Source organism: Mastigoproctus giganteus, chromosome 11 (genome assembly GCF_048544385.1).
Source record: "Mastigoproctus giganteus isolate SK-2022 chromosome 11, ASM4854438v1, whole genome shotgun sequence".
Taxonomy (NCBI): Eukaryota; Metazoa; Arthropoda; class Arachnida; order Uropygi; family Thelyphonidae; genus Mastigoproctus; species Mastigoproctus giganteus.
Window position 1 is genome coordinate 31,651,304 of NC_143585.1, and position 21,874 is coordinate 31,673,177.

At 35.8% G+C, this 21,874-nt stretch overlaps 1 protein-coding gene across 2 annotated transcripts in view; it reads right to left on the reverse strand.

Annotated features, from left to right (window-relative positions):
• LOC150077868 (ER membrane protein complex subunit 2-A-like) overlaps positions 1 to 21,874 on the reverse strand; it is a 96,265-nt gene that overhangs the window by 60,734 nt on the left and 13,657 nt on the right. For both annotated transcript variants that reach the window (XM_090385529.1, XM_090385530.1), the window contains exons 3-6: positions 20,738 to 20,802; positions 19,199 to 19,284; positions 10,200 to 10,343; positions 4,597 to 4,738 (exon numbers count right to left, since the gene is read on the reverse strand). In XM_090385529.1, the coding sequence (XP_090241655.1) occupies positions 4,597 to 4,738; positions 10,200 to 10,343; positions 19,199 to 19,284; positions 20,738 to 20,802 (437 nt within the window). The remainder of the gene's footprint in view (positions 1 to 4,596; positions 4,739 to 10,199; positions 10,344 to 19,198; positions 19,285 to 20,737; positions 20,803 to 21,874) is intronic.

The window sequence follows — 21,874 nt, forward strand, 5'->3', positions numbered from 1 at the left end:
AAATGGGAGGATTTTTTTTTTTGGCTGATGTTGTATAAGCTTGCTTTCCTGCATCATTTTCCACTACTAATGATAAAAATGGAAATTTGAATCATATCACAATCACCACAATCCTAACTATGAACAGAATTCATAGAAAAGTTAAAATAGTCACTCTTGACATTTCAAACATATTTGACTAAGTTTAACATAAAGACCTAGGCAAAAGTTCAGTCCTTTCTCCTATCTCTTTCCCTGTACATATTAAGTGATCTCTTCCCACTGACTGAAAATCCTATCCACAGTTCTGCTGATGATAATACATTATACTCTTCTTTCTCACTTAAACATCTAGAATAGTCATCACCTTCAACTCTTATACCATTTACTAGGCTTTGAATGATGGAGAAACTAAGGCTCACATGCAACCCAGTTTTTATTCATTCTTAAAAATAACAAATTAAAGAAAATATTTTTAAACTGTTAAACTAAGGAAGGGAAGAGAAACTCTAAAAAAAATATTATCAGAAACAGCAATCTATTATAAATTGTGTTTACAGCTCTACTGCCTTTACCCAGTTCAGGCAGATGGTTGATAACACCTAATTCATAATACTAACCACTTTTTTGTAGTTAGCATTGTAAATTAGAAGTGAACTGCATTAATACTGTGTACAAATTTTAGTACAGATGATATTTTCTATACTCTGCTTTAACCTATATTTTTACAATCATAAATACTACTAAAAAAATGAAAAGCTAAATATCATGGAACTGGCAGTTGCTTATTTTTTTGAAGTCATAAGTCCATGTGCCTCATTTGCCTGAAATCGATTTCACTTATGGGGGGGTTATTTGGGTTTGTTTTTAAACAAACAAACAAACAAAAAAAATCTCAACTTAATGGTGCAAGCATGAAAAGAAACTATACAATACTGCATTAATCTAAAATTAAGTAATCCCATTTCTATTCCCAGCTCCTAAAAATTTCTGTTCCCACGTATCACAGCTTGTTTTCCCTTACAATTTCTGTTCCCATATATACAAACAATTTTGTCTCAATAGCATAAAGCAACAGATATTTACAACTATCCTATGTTATAGTAAAACTTTCTTACTAATAATGGAATAAATAAATTAAAAATAATTGCTGAAACAAGTCAAAAATTATATAAGATGTTTTCTTTACTACACAATCTAATAAAGTGGGTGTATCTCCAAGGAATATGCAATAAAATGAAATGAAATTACACTGAGTGGACAAAAATCATGGAATACCTACCTAGTCACGGGTAGGCCCACCTTTTGTCCAGATAAGTGCAGTCACACAATGAGGCACTGAGTCCACTAGTTCACAAAAGTGTTCCACAGGTATTTCCATCCATGCTTGCTGTACCACACTCCATAATTCTGTCACCTTTCCACATCATCCCAAATATGCTCCACAGGATTCATGTCAGGTGAAAGGGAGGCCATTTCAAGGTGGTAAAATCTGCAGAATGCTCTTCAAACATGTTCTAGTCACCATGGCTCTGTGCAGAGGTTCACTGTCCTGCTGGAAGAGCCCATTGCCCTGTGAGTGCACAATGACCATGAAGGGATGCAGATGGTCTGCAAGGATGTACATATAACCCAGACTGTTCAGAGATGCATTTAGCTGTACCAGAAGTCCCAACGTGTGCCAGTTGAACACGCCCTACACCACTACCAATCATCCACCAGCCTGAACAGTTCCTTGTTGACATGAAGGTTGTACAGCTTTGTGCGGTTTCCACCAGATATACATCCTCTCGTCCACTAAAAATAACTGGAAACGGGACTCATCGGACCAAGAGACCAGTCTGCAATCATCCAAGGTCCAGTGCCAATGTTCTTTCACCCAGTTGAGGCAGAGTCTTGTGTTGTAGTGTTAGCAATGGGACTCTGGTGGGTCGGCAGGCCCCTTAACCTATTGCGGCTAATGATCTCCCGATGGTCTTGGTGGAGACATTTCTGGCACCTCCCTCGTTGAAGTCAGCAGTGATTTGTGCCACCGCCACTCTCCGGTTAGCTGAAACAATGCGAGACAGACGTCGACATTCATCCACCACCTTTCTCCGCCCACAATGAGATGTTAGTCCAAAAATGGCGTATTCCCAATACATTCTTGATGCTATCAAACAGGGATAGTGCAATTTCTGTACCACCTCCGCAACAGAGTGACCTATGCATCAGGCACCACTATCATCCCTCTTTCAAAGTCTGTTAACTCGTGACATTTATCCATATTGACATCGAATTACCATCTATGTGAATGCAGTGTACCTATATACCTACCCAGCAGTGGGTTTGTCCACTGGCGAGAAGGGTGACAGTTGCATTGCCCAGGAACCAGGTATCCCATGAATTTTGTCCTCTCAGTGTACATGACAATATGCCCATGTTCATATAAGTTGTATTAACATAAATGTTTAGGAACTGGCCACTTCCAGAATCTAGGCACAGTTGACTGTAACAAACATTATTTGCCAATATTTTTTGCATGTCGATACTGAGTGTTGCCATTTCACTCCAAATGTTTTATTCCAATACAACAATGTTGTAAGGCTTTTTTTGATACACTTTTGTCCTTTAGAAATCTCCACAAAAAATTTGGAAGGGACAAACAGTTGACCAGGAAGTCCACAGACCTGAAATTACTTGTTCCTAAAAAAAAATTAATTAAAAAAAAAAAAAAAAAAAAAATGTGGATCTCTTCCACATTGTATAGACATGTAGCATGAGGATATGGATATGCACATTATGAGATTTAACTTGTAAGTTACTACAAAGTATGCACAGCTGATTATACAAGTGTATAATAGTTTTATCATCTTAAATATTTTTACATGCACAATTCAGACATGTTGATTCTGAAAACAGTATTGAATTTTTGCCATCATATAATATATTTTTTACAAAATTCCATTTTTTAAAATTTATTTTATATAAGTGGGTCATTGCAATTGGATCACATTTCATTGTTTTAAATGTTGAAACCACTGATTATAGGTTTCTTGAGAACAAATGAGCATTAAACTTTGACTGATCAAAAAAAAAAAAAAAAGAGAGGGGAAAGGAAACAAAAAAAAAAAAAAAAAAAACTTAACAGGTTTTTGCAGATTCTCAGGTAAGAAAACAATGAAGACCATTGAAAAAGCATGGATTGCTCTTTTAAAGATGTTATAAGATGTTTAAAGATGTTTTAAAGATTTAAGAAATTAGGTTGCAACATGGGTGAAGAGCATGGTGAAAGGTTTCACCAAGACATGAAAACAGACCCACTGTTGGTGTATGAAAATGGGTTCATGTGATGTATATAAAAGGATTTAAAAAAAAGTGCACATTCATTCACTGGGAGGGGGGACTGTTGAACCATTAAATGAATTAATTCAATCAGATGAATGAATACCTGGTACATTACCATTTTTCTTAATATTCTGTACTGAAAACTGTGATGAGTGTTCTAAATATATATATATAAGTAGTATTTTTATATAAGTAGTACTATATATATAAGTAGTATTTTTTTTTCTTTTGTGCAAAAAAAAAAAAAAAAATTGATGTGACAAAGCAATCCAATTACAGATTTGCAATCATCACCATCTAAAGTGTACACATCCACCTGTTTGCATTAAAAAAGCAAAAATTTTTTTTATAAAATGTATGCCAATTCTAGAAACATTCTGTATACAATAAAAATCAATGGAACCAATAGAAATAAATGGAATCAATGGAATTAATAGAAATACAGAATCAAAGTATACAGAAAGTTACAATATATATATATACAGAAAGATTTTTTGGCAAAAAAATTCATGCATCTTGCCTCAGATAGCAAGAATGCTTTGGTAAGTTCCTCAGCAGTATATCACAATGGAAACCTGGAAATACATCAGAGGCACCATATAAAACTGATAAGTTAGAAGATCTCAGGTGGAGGAAGTATACGTTCTGCAAGATGTACAAATCATGATGAATACAGATTTGCACATCTAGTGCCACCCAAACAATGACCAAAGTAGTCAAGATGCATAAGAACTGCCAAAGTTTTAATCTACAGTGCAATACCACTACTGTTGATTTTAATTTACTGGGCATGGCTGAGCAGCAAAACAAGCTAATAAAATTATTTTTAAACATAAAGTAAAAAAAGGTTAAATTTAATAGATTCTTTATCTTTCAAAAAATTTTAATAATTAACATTCATCCGGATGGAATAGAGAGATAAAATATGACCATAAGTAGGTTATTAAACACAGAGAATGAATCAGCACATTTATCATAACTTCTCTGGGCTATTCTAAACTTATTCTAAACCATTATCTACACTTAGAATGGCCTAAAGAGGGCATGAAATACAGATTATACAGTATTTTAATTTTTTTTTCCAGGTCCAACTAGAGTGTAAATGGAAAAAAAGAAGTTAAGTTGAAAATGTTTATTCCACAAGGACAAGGTAGCCATCTAGTGAGTGAGATTCGTGATCAATAACAATTCCAGAGCTATATGCATATTAAAATGAACTGTTCCATTAATTATAATCTTTTCTATATGAAAGCAATATCTGTAAAACTAAAAATTACTTCAAAGTCATACCTCAGCATATTTCTGATAATACAGATGGTTATGAGGATTGGATAAAATGAGCTCTTCCATACAGAAAGCTGCTTTACTATAATCCTGTTCTCCCAAATATAGATCACATAGCTCTAGCCAAGCTTCATGGTCACTCATAAACCTACAAAAACATTACACTTCATATACTGTGCATCCCTTATTTTCATTTAATTGAAGAAAATTTTAATTCACCATTCTTCTGTTATGTACCCTATCAAATACTTTACACTACTGAATTAAAATTTTAAAACTAGCTAATAGGGTTGTAGATTATAATCCTTGTTGAGGTTATCAATACCCCAAACCCTCTAAAATATTTTTAAAATTATAGAAATTCTCAGAAGCATAATTAAATATCACTTTTAAGTAAAAAAATGTGCATTAATATAAATCAGGGCTATTTCTCACATAGAATGATCCTACTGCATGTCTGTAGGATGTACTTATTCTCATACACAGATTGCTCATATCAGTAGAGGCATTCCATATGAAAAAGCAAAAGGATTTGCAAATAAAACTGGTTGAAGACTTTGCTCCAACAGATGGATTTTACACAATACTGTGTATAAAAAACTGCATGGGATTATAAAATGTTTTGCTTAGTTTAGAGGAAGTTAGTCCCAATATTATCTTTAACAATGGTGTTTATTTTAGAGCAATACCAGAGTGCTATTTCATGTTCAAAAGGTGTTCCTTAAGAAACTGGAAAGAAAGAGAACAAAAGCACAATTGCATTTCTTATGTGCATGCATTATGATGTACAGAACAAAAATGGTAACTGCTTGTCTGGAAAAAGTAAAATTGTGATTTTAGATGTGTTAAAAATCTGCTTGTTGAATACAGAAACAATAAATGCATGGGTGAATTCTGAAATTTTTATATAATTGCTTCTTTTTTTTTTTTTTTTTTTTTTTTTTTTTAAATGGAACCATCACAACTGTGATCATACAGCTTTTGCATCGAGATGTTATTTAGTTTAGTTTGTTATTTTGGTTTTTAGGAGCATTAGCAACTAAGGCCATATTGCTCTGGGATATGCGGTGGTCATTCCTTGACCTTTCCGCATCCTCCGTATTTGGTGGTGATAGGCTCGAACCCCGGTCTAATCAAGAAGCGTGTGCTACGCACTGCTGCTCCTTCCCACCTGGCTACGAAGACACCTCAATATGTTATAAAAAATTTTAAAACACTGTATATAGGGATACAAGCAATGCAAAATCAATTGCATAAATTAAAATCATGAAAGTCAGTTTAATGGCAATGCTAAACAAATTAGTTTAATGGTTGTAGCACACTATGGCAAGCAGCTGGGATTCAATATCCAAGAAAACAATCAACTGCTTATTTTTATTATATATTTTTTATTCTTGCACTAAAAATACCAGAAGGAAACAGAAAGTTAACTGTGCATGAAGTCCCAAGTGTGGCTAAGTGTTACTGCAAATCTAGCAATAAAAGGTTCTCACATCAAGTGATACAATGAAATCTAAAGAAACTACAATTAAGAATCACAAAGATTCCAGTTTTTCAGCATGTTCCAAAATCAACTAGTGCCATAGTTCACCAGCAGTTTCTTCAATTTGCATAACGACTTGCTGGTCATAATGTTTTGGCTCATCGGTGTAAATTAAATATGAATTCTGTATTTTAACAACAGCTTTTTATTTCTGAACTGCATATGTGCTAATGAGTAGTAAAAAAAAAAAAAAAAATTTAAAACATTTGTATATTATGTACAGTTTAATGTTATTAGTTATTTATTTTTATTTGTTACTTAGCTGATTATCATTAATCAGTATTGATTACCATTAACCAGCTGATCAGTTGATAGCTGATTATCATTAACCAGAACAATGCAGTCCAGTGACTAATTTTTCTAATGCTAGAAATAAGAAATTGCAATTTGCATCTATATTAATAAACTTTTAAGAGTAGTGGTATGAACATCAGCCAGCATGATCACTTTCCTTTTTTTAAATAACTATTTCCATATTATGGATAATTTATTTTAAGTGTTCATTTATTACTGTCAATAAATAACTAAAATAATGAATAATAAAAGAAATTAATATGAGAATCATTCATAAATGGCTGCACCAAGCACTTAAATTTGAAAACTATTAGTAATATAATGGCCCCAATTTGTATTGCTATCAGCAATTGTTTCTCCAGTTTGGTCAGCAGTTTGTAAAAATTGGAGCAGTGTGGCATTAAGGGCAAGTTGCTGCTGTGGATAAAGGGATCATTGTGTGGGAGAAGACAGAGTGGTAATCAATGGACACTGCTCTTCATGGACTAATGTTATTAGTGGAGTCCCCCACTGTTCGGTCCATTGTTTTTTTTTTTTTTTCAATATTTATCAGACTTAAGTGTCCAAGTTTGCATATGATACAAAGTTGGCAGAAGGGTGGTTAATGGCAGTAACAATGGTATGCTACTGCAACAGGATCTAGAAAATTTAGGCAGATGGGCTGAGAAGTGGCAACTAAAGTTTAACATTGACAAATGCAAAGTACTGCATATGGGTAGCAGTAGGGCTTACAATACCGATATCCCAGTCATTTTTTTTCCAGTATTCAAATACCGGTATTGATACAAAAATACCAGTTTTTTGGTACTAATTTAAAAAAAAAAAAAGTTCATAATTTAATCACATAAAGGTTATAAAATCACCTTTATGTGATTATGACGTCCTTATCTCTACTAGAGAATGTTTGATAAATCATCAATAGGACACCATGCAACATTGCAACCTGTCCACAATTATTGGACAACTTCATGTCTGACCGTATCATAATTCCCAAGTCCGGTTCCTCCACTACTGACTTTATTTCAACTCTGCCAAGTGTATAAGTTATTTTGGGGTTGCTGTTCCCCAGGTGTAAGACCTTGCATTTTGCTGAATTAAAGCATATAACTGCCACTTTTCTGACCATCCTGGAAGTCTATTTGGTCACTCTGAAGAAGCTGCTTGGCAGCGATCATTAACTACTCTACTGATCTTTACATCATCTGCAAGTTTAGACATCACACCCTATATCCCTTCATAGATGTCATTAAGATAATCAAAAACAATAGTGGTCCCAATACTGATCCTTGGGGAACCCCCACTTCTTACATCAACACAATCTGAGGAATAACCATTTATCACAACCCCCTGCCTGGTGCCCTCAAGCCATCGTGCTATCCATCTAAGAATTTTCCCTATGATTCCAGGCTGCTCCAACTTATAAAGTAACCGCTCATGTGGGACTATGTCAAATGCTTTGCTGATATCTAAATAAACAATGTTGAAATTATTCTCCAAATCTAGCTCATGAGTGACCCTGTCAAAATGGCTACTCAGATTTGTTAAACATGATTTTACCTTTACGAAATCATGCTGTGTATCCAATAGTCCCACATGTCAAAGCATTTGACAAGTGGGACTATGTCAAATGCTTTGCTGATATCTAAATAAACAATGTTGAAATTATTCTCCAAATCTAGCTCATGAGTGACCCTGTCAAAATGGCTACTCAGATTTGTTAAACATGATTTTACCTTTACGAAATCATGCTGTGTATCCTACAGAATTCCCTTTCCATCTAAATGATCCTGAATTCCACCCTTGATCATTGCCTCCATGATTTTCCCTACTACTGAAGTTAGACTGGCCAGTTGACAATTTCCCGTTACACTCCTAGAACCGCCTTTATGTTCCAATTTACACCAATCCAACGGAATCTCTCCTGAGTCCAGTGATGCTCTAATAACTAGCCTTAATGGTTCAATGCACTCACTTGCCACCTCCTTTAAGATTGTAGGGTATATGCCATCAACCACAGGAGCCTTACTCACCTGTGGCCTTGAAAATTTTCTCATTAAATCAACATGTGAAATTTCAACATCATTAATTACATTTTTTTTCAACTTCATTCCCACAATTTCTCATTGATGTGAAGGGTTTTTCTTCTGTAAATATTGATGCAAAGTAACTGTCGAGTTCATCTGCAACATCAGTTGGGGTATCTAATACTATCCCGCGCAATTACATATGCATCCGATCTGATTTGTCTTCTTTGCATTTATATATGTGAAGAATTCCTTAACTGCACTCTTTGCTCTCTCCCAGACTCAGTAAAGATACTATAGTGAAAATTATACTTCGCTGAATAAAACATCTTTCTCCTTCAGAAAATGATGAACATAATTCAACCATGGATGACCAACATGAACATTTGTGGAACACTGATGACCAACATCAGTGTTCCACAAATTCTTTCCAAAATAAGAAATTGCCCAACTCCAATAAGATTTTAAAAGATGAACTTGAGTTGGAAATTAATGAAATACTTTTAACTATTTTTGCTAAAAATAGTACAAAGCCTAGAAAATATGGACTGAGATCGTCTACGATTATCTCAGTACAATAGTACCAGAGTAGAATCCGAAAGGGTGTTTTCTGCTGCAAATCAAATACTGTATGTACCAAAATTAGATCCATTTTAAACGATCATACTATTGATTGCTTATGTTTCTTAAGAGCTCACTTTATGTGGACAGGTAGTGTAGATGCTTAAACATAACTAAACTTTGCAGTAACAATATGTATTTTTTTTTTTTGTGATTTTTTCAGAATATTTATTATTGCAATAAGTGTTTATTTAAAACTTGAATTCAAGTAATTACAGTACTTGTATTTTCCTTACTTTATTAACTGTTATCACAATTTATTGAGATAAAGCGTTTGTTTTTGGAATTACCGGGATACCGGTATCCCGGTTTCATAAATTAAAAATACTGAAATACCGGTATTAAGATTTTGACTGGTACTGTAAGCCCTAAGTAGTAGTAACTCCAGGGTAACATACCAACTGTGTTGTACTACACTCAGGGTAGTGGAAAATGAAAAAGACCTGAGGGTAATTGTGCAGTAAGATACGAAGTTCTCTGAGCAGTGCAGACAGGTAGCCAGGACAACTCACAGGATTTTGTCAATGACATACAGGAATTTAGAAAGGGCAGGGAGATTGGTGAGGGGAAGAAAAGAGTGCTCTTACCAAGAAAGGCTTCAGTTATGCAAACTGCAGGATGTGGAGACTAGGTACTGGTGAAGTGATCTGATTGAGGTGTTTAATGCTTTGAAGGGATTGAGCAAACTCAATGTTGATGGGATTTTTCCTATTGCTGAGACTACACACATGAGGGGGGGGGCACAAATTCAAATTGAGGAAGAACGGCTGCAGAGTAAACATTTTAAAATTTGTTTTTGGCCAGTGGGTCGTTGATTGCTGGAACAAACTTCTGATAGCGTAAATAAATTCAAGGAAGAACTAGACAAACTATTGGAGGGAAATGGATAGGTGAAATGGGAAGTGTTTTTTGGATGATGCTTGCATCTTCTGCCACTACTAAAGCTAATGCTAATATTTTACAGTAATACATTTTAAATACCTTAAATTCCTAAAATCTAAATAACAAAAATAAAGGTGGTCATTTCTAAGAATCTCTGAAATTAAGTAATCATAGATAGTAACCCTTCAAACAACAAAATTTTAAAACATTCTGGCAATGTATGACAAAGACAAATTACTAGCTACCGTTTCAGATAATCAGTTAATTCTTTAACTGCTTCAGGAATCTTGTTTTGTGCCTTAAGAACTGCTACCTTTCTCTTATAAATTACTGAATTAGCTTCATCATGCTGTAAAATGGAATCATACAACTTCAAAGCATCTTCATACCTATCACAATAAAAATATGAATTTTTACAAAATTATTAAACAAATCCTACCGAATTCATATACACCAAGTGATCACTGAATTATGACCACCTACCTAACCTAATACTTCGTAGGTCCTCCTTTTGCCCTTAGTGCATCAACTATCCGATGTAGCATTGATTCAACAAGATGTCGGAAGCGTTCGAGCCAACCAAGTTCTGTGTGATGTAGCTAGCAATGCAGGTATGAAGGTGACTGGTGTATCCAGACAACAGATATGCCTTTCCATAGTGTCCCACAAGTGCTCTACTGGATTGATATCGGGGGAGTTCGGAGGCCAATCGATATGCTGGAAGTCAGATCTGTGTTCCTCAAACCATTCTTGCACATCAAGTGCCCGATGGCTTGGCGCATTGTCATCTTGGAAGACACCATTGCCAGACACCATTGCCATTCAGGAAAAAGTGCAACATAGCAGGATGTACACAGTCAGCAAGCAGTTGACGATAGCGAAGACCAGTGATACGTTATTCCACATGCACCAGGGGGTCCAAGTCCTTGCTAGTGAAACATGGCCCACACCATACAACTGCCTCCACTGGCCTGCAATTTTGATACCATGCATGATGGATCAAGAGCCTCATGTTGTTGATGCCAAATCTGTACACGACCATCCACGGTGTGGAATAAATAACACGACTCATCCAACCAGCACACCTTCTTCCAATTGTCTAACGTCCAACTCTCATGCTCTTTGCACCAGGTGAGTCTTTTACGCCAATGAACCTTGGTTAGGAGAGGATGCCGTAGGGGTCATCTACCGGTATAGCCTACACGTGCGACACATGGTCATGGCAGATATTGTTCTGGGTTGGCCCACGTTGTATTGGGTAGTCAACTCTTGAACAGTGCTGCACCTGTTCGCCTGTACGAGTCATCAGACCCAGCGCTCACCTCTAACTTCAACCTTTCGCTGACCTTTGCAGTTTTGCCATCAGGTCGTTGTTTGACCATTTTGACGCCAGTCCTGGTACACTTTAACTACAGCGGCTCTCGAACACCACACCAGCTGTTTGGAAGATCGAGACACCAGCTCATCGAGCTCTCACAATCTGTCCTTTATCAAAGTCTGATAAATCCTTCCTTTTACCATCACACTTGGAATTTTACTACCTACCAAACCACTGACACCTTATCTATGCTATATACTCAACTAACTGCGCACTCTCGTACCTCACGTGGTCAACGGGTCACATTCAGTTTTCATAGGTGTGATCATAATTCAGTGATCATTCAGTGTATAATGCAACTTTGAAAATAATGACATTCACAACTGTGCACATCATCCACAACAATGCAGCATCCCAGAAAATGCATAAATATATTTTTTGCCTCAGTAATAATGATATACACTAAAAAAATCTAATGGCAGGCTAGTCATTCAACTACATAATTTAAATGGCAGCATGGGTTGTATGTGACACCAATGAATTATGTATGCTTTAGAAGCATACATAATTCAGACATGAATATATTTTTTTCCTGCTTAATTACAAATGGATAAAACTCCTGTACTAATTATCTTGTAATATCCTGTAATCCTATAAAAATAGTTCTGAAACAATGCACTGGCAGAATACTGGTATTCTGCAAATGTGGACCAAAGTGCTCTACTGCAAAAATCAAATAATGGCAGTGTCTTCCCAATTCACAGAAAAAATTAAGTAAATAATAGAATTTTTAAAATTTTAAGTTTTCTGCCATAAACATTCTTAAAATTTTTCCCTACTACCACTAATTAGTGCAGCAGGAGAGAGAGAGAGAGAGAGAGAGAGAGAGAGAGAGAGAGAGAGAGAGAGAGAGAGAGAGAGAGAGAGAGAGAGAGAGAGAGAGAGAGAATGAGCAAATGGCTAAATTCAAGCATCTACATCTTTTCTAGCTGTCTCCATTAAACAAAATACAGAAATAAACAATGCCAAATATTACACCTGATATTAAGCATCTTTGCTTGGTCTGTCAGATTCATCCATTGTGTTAATGCAGTAAATAACTATGCTATTTATTTTTATCCTACTAAAATGTGATTTCATAAATATATTTTATGTATTATTTTTTTTCGGAATGTAAAGACTTGCACGCATACATATATGTCTTATTTTCTAACGGTAACACTGTTCCTAGTTCATATGACGAAATTAAATACGTAAATAATCATGTGTTCTGTAAAGAACATCCTGACTTTCAGGTGCTTCTACACCTGAATAAGTTTGAAAATCAACGATCTAGAAATAGCCTTTCTTTAAGATATTATGTAATGTCAGCTTAGCACCAGGCCCACATTTACACATGAACTATTGCATATGACATCTAATTAATCAACGTCATCATCGGTTGCTGTCCCATCTGGGGTTGGCGATCAGCATCTGCTGTAAACATTATGAAACAATTGTTCCACAGTTTTGCCTGTCCACTCCTTCAAATTATCCAGCCATGATATTCTTCTTACCATTGATTCTTCCAGTCAGAATGATTTGTGGCACTGCATATTCTTCTTGATGTCTCATAATGACCAAAAAAATAAGTTTTTGTTTCTTGATTAAAGACAGCAATTTGCTTTCTCTTCTGACTGATCCCAACACTTCCACAATTGTAACTTTAGCTGTCCATCTAATTAATGCTGTAGTCTAAAGTTGCAAGAGAAACAAAAGTGATATAAGAAGATAATATTATGATGCTTGACACATACACAGTGAATTTTTAATTATCTGGGTTGTGGATTAACCAGGACCTCTAAAATCCACAAAAGCAAAGTTAGGCTATGTTGAATTAACAAAAGGAATATGGAATATATGGAACCCATTACAAGAATTTTGTTTACATTTTTCAATGTTCCTATAGGCAAAATCCTTGAATTTCTCATACACTTCATCCCCATCTTTACTTTCGCTACTGCATGTTTGATTTTAACATTCTTCTCAGAGTTTTGTTTTTCTTTCCATTTTCGTGTCCAACATGTTAAAATAGAAAAAGGTTTGTTCTTTGTTATCATCATCGTATCGGGTAGTAGGCCTAGTGGCCTCCTACAGGTTGGCCTTTTGGCCTTTCTGGCATTCTTCTTCCTTTAGGGATGTATCGGAGAATCTGACGAGGATTTCACCCTCAGTGCAGCAGCTATCTGACGTGGCATTGATTTAACAAGATGTCGGAAGTGTTCAAGCCAACCAAGCTGTGTGTAATGCAGCTAGCAATGCAGGTATGGAGGTGACTGGTGTATCCAGAAGCCTGATATGCCTTTCCATGGTTTTATCTATTCTTTTTACATGTTGTAACCATTTCTGTGTCTTTTGGATGTATTCAGTTACGAGTGTCATTTCTAGTGTGTCCTTGTTTTTTATATGGTCTAACAATGTAAATCCTGCAGTTTTTCTCATAAATTTCATTTTAGTTGAAGTGATTCATTGTTCATGTTGTTTTTGATTGTCCAAGCTTCACTTCCGTATGTGAGTATTGGTCTGACTAGTGTCTTGTATAATTTTATTCAGGTATGTCTCTGCACTTTTGTTGGTTTAAAAATTTGATTGATTATTCTAAGTGCTCTGTTATAGTGTTGAATTTTGTTACTAATATTGTTTTCTTTTTCATAAGTCAGGATGTAGCCAAGATATTTAAAGCAATTTACTTGTTCAAGGATTATATTACTAATACGAATTTTGCTTCAGATCCTTTCCTTGAAAAGACAATTTTTGTTTTTGCAGTTGATATTTCCATGTTAAATTTTTATACAGTATTATTAGTTATTTAGATATATGTGTCCCCAATTCACAAAGGGGGATCGAAGGGTGACACAAGTAATTACAGACCAGTTAGTTTAACTTCTGTACTGGGTAAAATAATGGAGTCACTGGTTAAAGATGCATTGCAGGATCATCTAGACGAGACTGCAGCAATAATTCAGACACAGCATAACTTTGTTAAGGGAAAGTCTTGTCTGACAAATTTGATTGGATACTATGATGTGGTCAGAAAGGAACTGGATGCAAAAAATAATTTTGATATCATATACTTGGATTTCAGGAACGCTTTTGACACTTGCGCATGGAAGACTACTGTACAAATTGGAGCAAAATGGTATTAAGGATAAGTTGCTACAATGGATAAAAGGATGGTTGAGTGGGAGAAGACAGAGGGTGGTAATCAATGGGTGCTGCTCTTCATGGACTAATGTTATCAGTGGAGTCCCACAGGGTTCGGTGTTGGGTCCACTGTTGTTTTGTATATTTATCAATGATATTGATGAAGGTATATCAGGCTTATGTATCGAAGTTTACAGATGATACAAAGGTTGGCAGGGTTGTTAATGTCAGTAATGGCACTGTGTTACTGCAACAGGATCTAGAAAATTTGGGCAGATGGGCTGAGAAGTGGCAACTGAAGTTTAACATTGAAAAATGCAAAAGTACTGCATATGGGTAGAAGTAACCCCAGAGAAACGTACTAACTGTGTGGTACTACACTTAGTGGTAGAAAATGAAAAAAAAAGACTTGGGAGTAATTGTGCAGTCAGATATGAAGTTTTCTGAACAATGCAGACAGGCTGCCAGGGCAGGTCATGGGGTGTTGTCAATGATATACAGGAATTTTATTAGCAGGGAAAAGGTGATTGTCCCTCTGTATAAGGCAATGGTCAGGCCATGCCTTGAGTACTGCATGCAGGTCTGGAGGCCTCATTTTAGGAAGGATGTAGATTTGCTTGAGCGTGTACAGAGAAGGGCAACAAGATTGGTGAGGGGAATGAAGGGATCCTGTTACCAGGAGAGGCTTAAGTTCTGCAAATTGCAGCAGCTGGAGACTTAGGCACCTGCGAAGTGATCTGATTGAGGTGTATAAGGCCTTGAATGGGTTGAGCACGCTGAATTCTGATTGGATTCTTCCACTTATTCAGATTACAAACCTAAGGGGGCATTTTTTTTTTTTTTTTTTTTTTTATGAAAACCCCAAACACGAAAGGTATCAAAACCTATAGTACTTAGTACCGTGCATGGGTTGAAGGAGAAGTATGGGGGGGGGATGCCGGAAACTTTGCTCTAGAGACTAAATATGGGTTTCACCACTTCAAGCCTCCAATAAGCAAAGTGGTGGTATTTCACCAGTTGATGAAAGTCATCTACCACCTTAAAATTGAAATTGAGGAAGGACAGATGTAGAATCGATGTTCGGAAATTTGCCTTCAGCCAGCGGGTGATTAATTGCTGGAACAAACTTCCATCTGTCATTGTAGAAGTTGATAGGTTAAATAAATTTAAGGAGGAACTGGACAAGTATTTAGAGGGAATTGTTTTGTAAGTTTTTTTTTTTTTGGCTGATGCTGCATAAACTCATACGCTTGCTTTCTTGCATCACATGCTACTACTACTACTACTAGATGGTGCATTGAGTATTGTAACTAATCTTCATTATTGGCTAGGAGTACCTGGTCATCAGCATATAGTAAAGTATTAGTTTTTTCTTTGTAGTGGACAAAAACTTCAGTTTCAAAAAATATGAAAAAATATGCTAAGGTGTCAACTTTAATGTTACTCTTGCTGACAATGATGTGTTCAAATTTATGTAGTACTATTCACAAGAATGGCAAATCAAAGGAAAAACAAATTTCATTGTTTTCCTTTTTTAAAAATAAAAATAAGCATATTAAATTTTATGTAAAATCTTCTTACACTAGTATATTTTTATAAACGCAAATACATTAATTTATAAATAATTTGTTTTCTTTTTTTTTTCCCCCACATTTATGACTGTCTTTAATTTTACAGATTATCCAGGGTTTCAATCATCAAAATTATTTACCAATCACCTCAGATAATTGGGAGTCTATTGCATATATATTCATTAATTATACAGGGTATCTCAAAAATATTGGTACAAATGTTTAGGGGAGGTAGGTAATATCTAAAGGAATGTGAATCGCATAGGAACCCATAACCGGAAACGTCACTGTAAGTTGGTACACGGTGCTGTTCATCCGTTCGCGAGAGGGAAAATTTCTGGTTCACTCATTCAAGCAGCAGTAGCCACATGAAGAGTATGCATCGATATACAAACTGTGAGCTGGCAGACATGCACCTAGTGTATGGATTAGCAGATGGCAATGGACGAGCCGTTCAACGAATTTATGGAGAACGCTTCCAGACAGACATGTACAGGACCACCGTTTGTTTGCGTGTGTGACCCTCAAAATTTGTGCGATTATGGGTCATTTAGAGGTAACAGGAGTAGTGCGGGCAGACCACGTTCGATGCGAACTCCTGCCATGGAAGAAAGTGTATTGAATGCCATCCAGAATAATCCTACTACCAGCACACGTGCCGTTGCCTCTGCCTTAGGAGTGTCTCGTTGCAGTGTACAGCGTGTCTGGCACGACGATTCCTTACACCCTTTCATCTCCAAAGGGTTCAGTTACTGCTTCCCCAAGATCATCCTGCACGTGTGGCTTTGGCGCAGTGGTTTCTCCAAGAAAGTGCTCAAGACTTGAATTTTCCAGCCTATGTTTTGGTCACGGATGAGGCTTATTTCACTCGAGAAGGCTTATTCAATCAGCACAATGCTCATGTGTGGGCTCACGACAACTCACACGGTGTGCACCCCCATGCGGCAAAACATCGCTTTGCAATAAATGTGTGGGCAGGTATGGTCGATGACTGCTTAGTCAGCCCACACCTGTTACCATCCTGCATGAACTCCACTAAATATCGGATCTTTCTTGAAAAAGTTCTACCAGGGTTACTTGACGATGTTCCAGCAAATGTGAGATGCAACATTTAGTTTCAACATGAAGGGGTGCCTGCCTATTATGGAAGGTATGTTCGTGACCATTTGAACAGGTGTTTTGGGCGTCAATGGATTGGCTGTGGTGGACCCGTTGCCTGGCCCTCATGCTCACCTGATTTATCGAGCCTTGATTTCTTTCTGTGGGGGGCCCTCAAATCTATCATGTATGAATCGCCCGTGGAGACGGAAATGTATCTTGTGGCAAGACTCATCTGCGCTGCTGCTACTGTCAAAGAAACTCCAGGTGTGTTCGACTGCGTCCACCAATCCATGCTGCGTCGGTGTCACGCATGCATCGCATCTCATGGTGGAACCTTCGAGCATCTGTTGTAACATCACGAAATGTATCCATCTCGTACTCTATTGTTAATATTATGTCAAATAAATGTTTGCCACTAATTACTGTCTTGTGTCATTTCTGCTTCTTGTGCCTCTGCTACTACTTTCCCGCGACTTTTCCAATTATGGGTCCCTATGCGATTCACATTCCTTTAGATGCTACCTACATCCCCTAGACGTTTGTACCAATAATTTTGAGACATCCTGTATACAAGACTAAAAAATATTTATGTTATCGTATACTATGTTATCAAAAGTAATGGGATACCATCGATATCGAGTGGACCAATCTGATTCGTTCCCTTCTAGAGTTTACATAAGTAAAGAAGATTATTACTCTAATTAACACCACTAATATACCACGTGAGATAAATAATATAGTTTATTGATTTCTTTCTGTGGGGGCCCTCAAATCTATCATGTATGAATCGCCAGTGGAGACGGAAATGGATCTCGTGGCGAGACTCATCTACCCTGCTGCTAGTGTCAAAGAAACTCCAGGTGTGTTCGACCGTGTCCGCCAATCCATGCTGCGCCGGTGTCACGCATGCATCGCATCTCATGGTGGAACCTTCGAGCATCTGTTCTAACATCATGAAATGCATCCATCTCATACTCCATTGTTAATATTATGTCAAATAAATGTTCGCCACTAATTACTGTCTTGTGTCATTTCTGCTTCTTGTGCCTCTGCTACTACTTTCCCATGACGTTTCCAGTTATGGATTCCTATGCGATTCACATTGCTTTAGATGTTACCTACATCCCCTAAACGTTTGTACCAATATTTTTGAGACATCCTGTATACAAGACTAAAAAATATTTAAGTTATCGTATACTTTATTATCAAAAGTACTGGGATACCATCGATATCGAGTGGACCAATCTGATTCATTCCCTTCTAGAGTTTACATAAGTAAAGAAGATTATTACTCTAATTAACATCACTCGTATATCAAGTGAGATAAATAATATAGTTTACTAAGCTAATCGCCTAAACCACTATACAATTTATGGTGACGTTTCAGGTATCTTACCAATACCCATCATCAGACCAAGCTGCTGTCAGATTCCTCTTGCCAATGTTCGCAGAAACCTGAAGTGGTAAGCACTTCAGGCGATTAGCTTAATAAACTATATTATTTATTTCACATGAATAATCCTACTACCATTAATTATGGTAATAATCTTAATAGAAAACAATGATCACATCCTTCCCTAACTATAAAGAAGTCTTTACTGTTTTTCTTTGCATCCTTTGCCAAAGATTTCTAGTAATCTTTGGTAAAAGATTACTAGAAATCTTTCTAGTAATCTTTTACTTGATTGCCTAACCTCCTTTGTAACTCGATTACAGACTAGCTTATATCTACCATAGGCTCCTGTCAATACATATGCATCTCATGCATTTTTGTTCTCTGCCACAAGTCTCTCAGTTCATCTAACATCCATTTAGGTCTAAACCTTGAAAAGCATTTCTTAGTATGAAAAGTAGCTTCCAAGATTAATTGCTTGAATGTTTTGCATTTAGAATTTGCCGTTGCAACATCATCAGTTGGTCCCACTATTTGGATGTGAAAAATGCCATAAACATTTCAAAAATCAGTTGCTCGCATTTCACATTTAATAATATTTTGAATTTGAAGTGCTTTCAACATTTTAAAATTTACACATTAATAGAAAGCAGAATGTAACAAGTAGAAAAATCTTGCCTTTCTAATGCTTCAAATCTCATAGCTTTCAGTTTACGCACTCTCAGGCTACCAGGAAACTGCTGGTCTAACATCTGTAAGCATTCCTATTTTAAATAAAAAAAATTGTTTTTTTTATTACATTGTTTTCAAACTGATATCTCTATATTTTCTTTCATTATAAGCAAAATTTAATGATGAAGGGTATTAATTCAGTACTGATAAGATAAAATGCATGTTATTACTTATATAGAGAAACTTATTTCTAAACAAATTTAATCTTTGACTAAATAAATGCAAAAAAATAAAAAAATAAAAAATAAATAAATAAAAAAAAATTCAGTTTTATTGATGAGATGTTATTGTTGGTATCCAACAGCACAAGACCAACTAAGATCAAAGTGTGCTTATTCAGAGGCACTGAGTGAATGAGCTTGGTATGGTATGTGGACAATTTATCAAGACCTTTGATGTAAGAGTTAGAGAAAAGTAGGATGCTATAAGCCAGCTTTATCTTAAGATGAGTAGGCAACAGAATCATCAAGTTGTAACAGAAATATGGGTGGACAGAAGTTGTGGTCACCAACTTTGGTGACCACAACTTCTGTCAATGAGGAATAAAGGATTTCATCCCTATAAGAATAATGAGAAAACATTAGGACTGGAAGGTTTAACGCAGAAATCTAACCAAGGAAAAAAGAAATATATATATCATACAGATTATTCCATTTCTCATTATTGTAATTCCAAACAACATGAGGCTAAGAATAACCATGGTGAGAGACTACTGTAGAAAAGAAAGCATCATCAAATTGTGATCCAAGGTACCTAGAAGACATACTTTGAAAGGGTATTGGAAATCGTCTAGTATTCTAGTAGGTAAATGAACAAGTAGTGCAAAGTTATTAGTAATAGCAAAGGCTCGCCTCCACTCGCTGCATCCATATGATTAGAAATTTGAGGGTGGCTGGAGTTGTGAACATTAAGATTGCCAATAAAAATTACCCCACTCAGGAAAGCTAGGTTGGAGAAAGTTAGGTTTCAAAGAAAGGAAGCAAAAGAGTTTAGTAGTGTAAAGAAGTCAAAAATTTAGCATATCACATTTAAAGCAGATGAAAAGAGAGTGAACAATTAGGATATATGATATACAGATAAGTGGTGGCTGAGGTAACTGATAATTGAGATCCTGTCAGAAAAGTAAGTGGAGCTTAGCAGATTGTAAATATAAATGTGTGGTTTTCACTAAAGTATGAAACCAATCTTCACAAGTTCTAGCTGTCATGACAGATCCATAACATAATCAACTCCATCTAGACAATTCTGTTATTTACAAATGTGATGTTTTGCTATAATTAGGTACTTTGGGCTACATCTGGATGGCTAAAACAGGCTGAGAATGAGAAAGACTCATGACTCCATAATGAAATATACGTCCCAACACAACTAGTAAGAAGTGGCAAACAAAAATGCATGACAAACATTCTACATTATAATCTAAAAATTAACAAGTATTAAAATTCCTAATATGATATTACATACACTAATAAAATACAAATTTACCTTAACTACTTCCATATCATGGCAGTCAAGAGCTGCAAGGCAGACTTGTTCATATACTAGCCATTCTGAAAACATAACAAATAAAAGTATATAGAACAGCATACAGAAAATATACTGTTATACCAAAATTTAAACTAAGTAAAACTTTCTTCTATACCTATGAAATAATAATGAAATAATAGTACTAGATAACTAAAATCTACATTTAGATTTTAGTGCATATCATTCATTACCACCATACTATTTTACAGAAACATATAAAACAGTATTTCAGTACAGATTAGTATAAAATGTTTATGACTTAACACTCACTACAATGACTTAAATAAAAATTGTTATCATTGTTACTGTTATGTACCATAACTTGTCAGGAGTATATGTTAGTAAATTATCTAGGTAAAAACTTTTGCTACACCTTGTATATATAACTTATGCCAATCTAAATTAAACCAGTAACTAAAACACGACTTCATATAACAGTTTTGCATAACCCAATTTAGTTAACCCCTTTCCCAGAACATTTTTTTCCGGAAAATGTGCCTTAACGGATCGACTTTTTTTTTATTTTACAGATTAAAAGTATGTATCATGCGAACACTCATTGTATAGTTTTTTTGTGTCATTTATTAATTTTTTTTGTAAAAAATACATGGGAGTAATTAACCCATTTGGGCTATCCTGAGTTATCTCAGGTACACCAAAAAGTGTGCAAATTATACAGATTTTTTCAATAAATTACCGCTTGAGCTAAAAGAAAGTCTTCATTACTCATTATATAAATAAATTTAAAAAATCAAGTGGAATGCACAAGCAGTAACCTCTGGCCACAAGCGGTAATCACGAACTAACATTCTGACACACGGACGCCACAAGAGGACAGGCGAGGTAAGCATCGCTTATGGGGGAAGTTCAAGAGGGTGCCAAAATATTTTTCGATATTGTTTTTGTGAATTATTTTCATGGGTTCAGTATTCTGCATTTAGGACGGTAAATTATATTTTGCTTACTGGCAGAACAGGAACGTGTGATACTGTTCTGACATTGCTGTACAATAAGTAAAATGAAAGCCAGTCGTTTGCTGCCAGGCGTAAGAAAATCCTGAGAAAACTCGGGATTTACCTGCCTAAAAATTAGCCA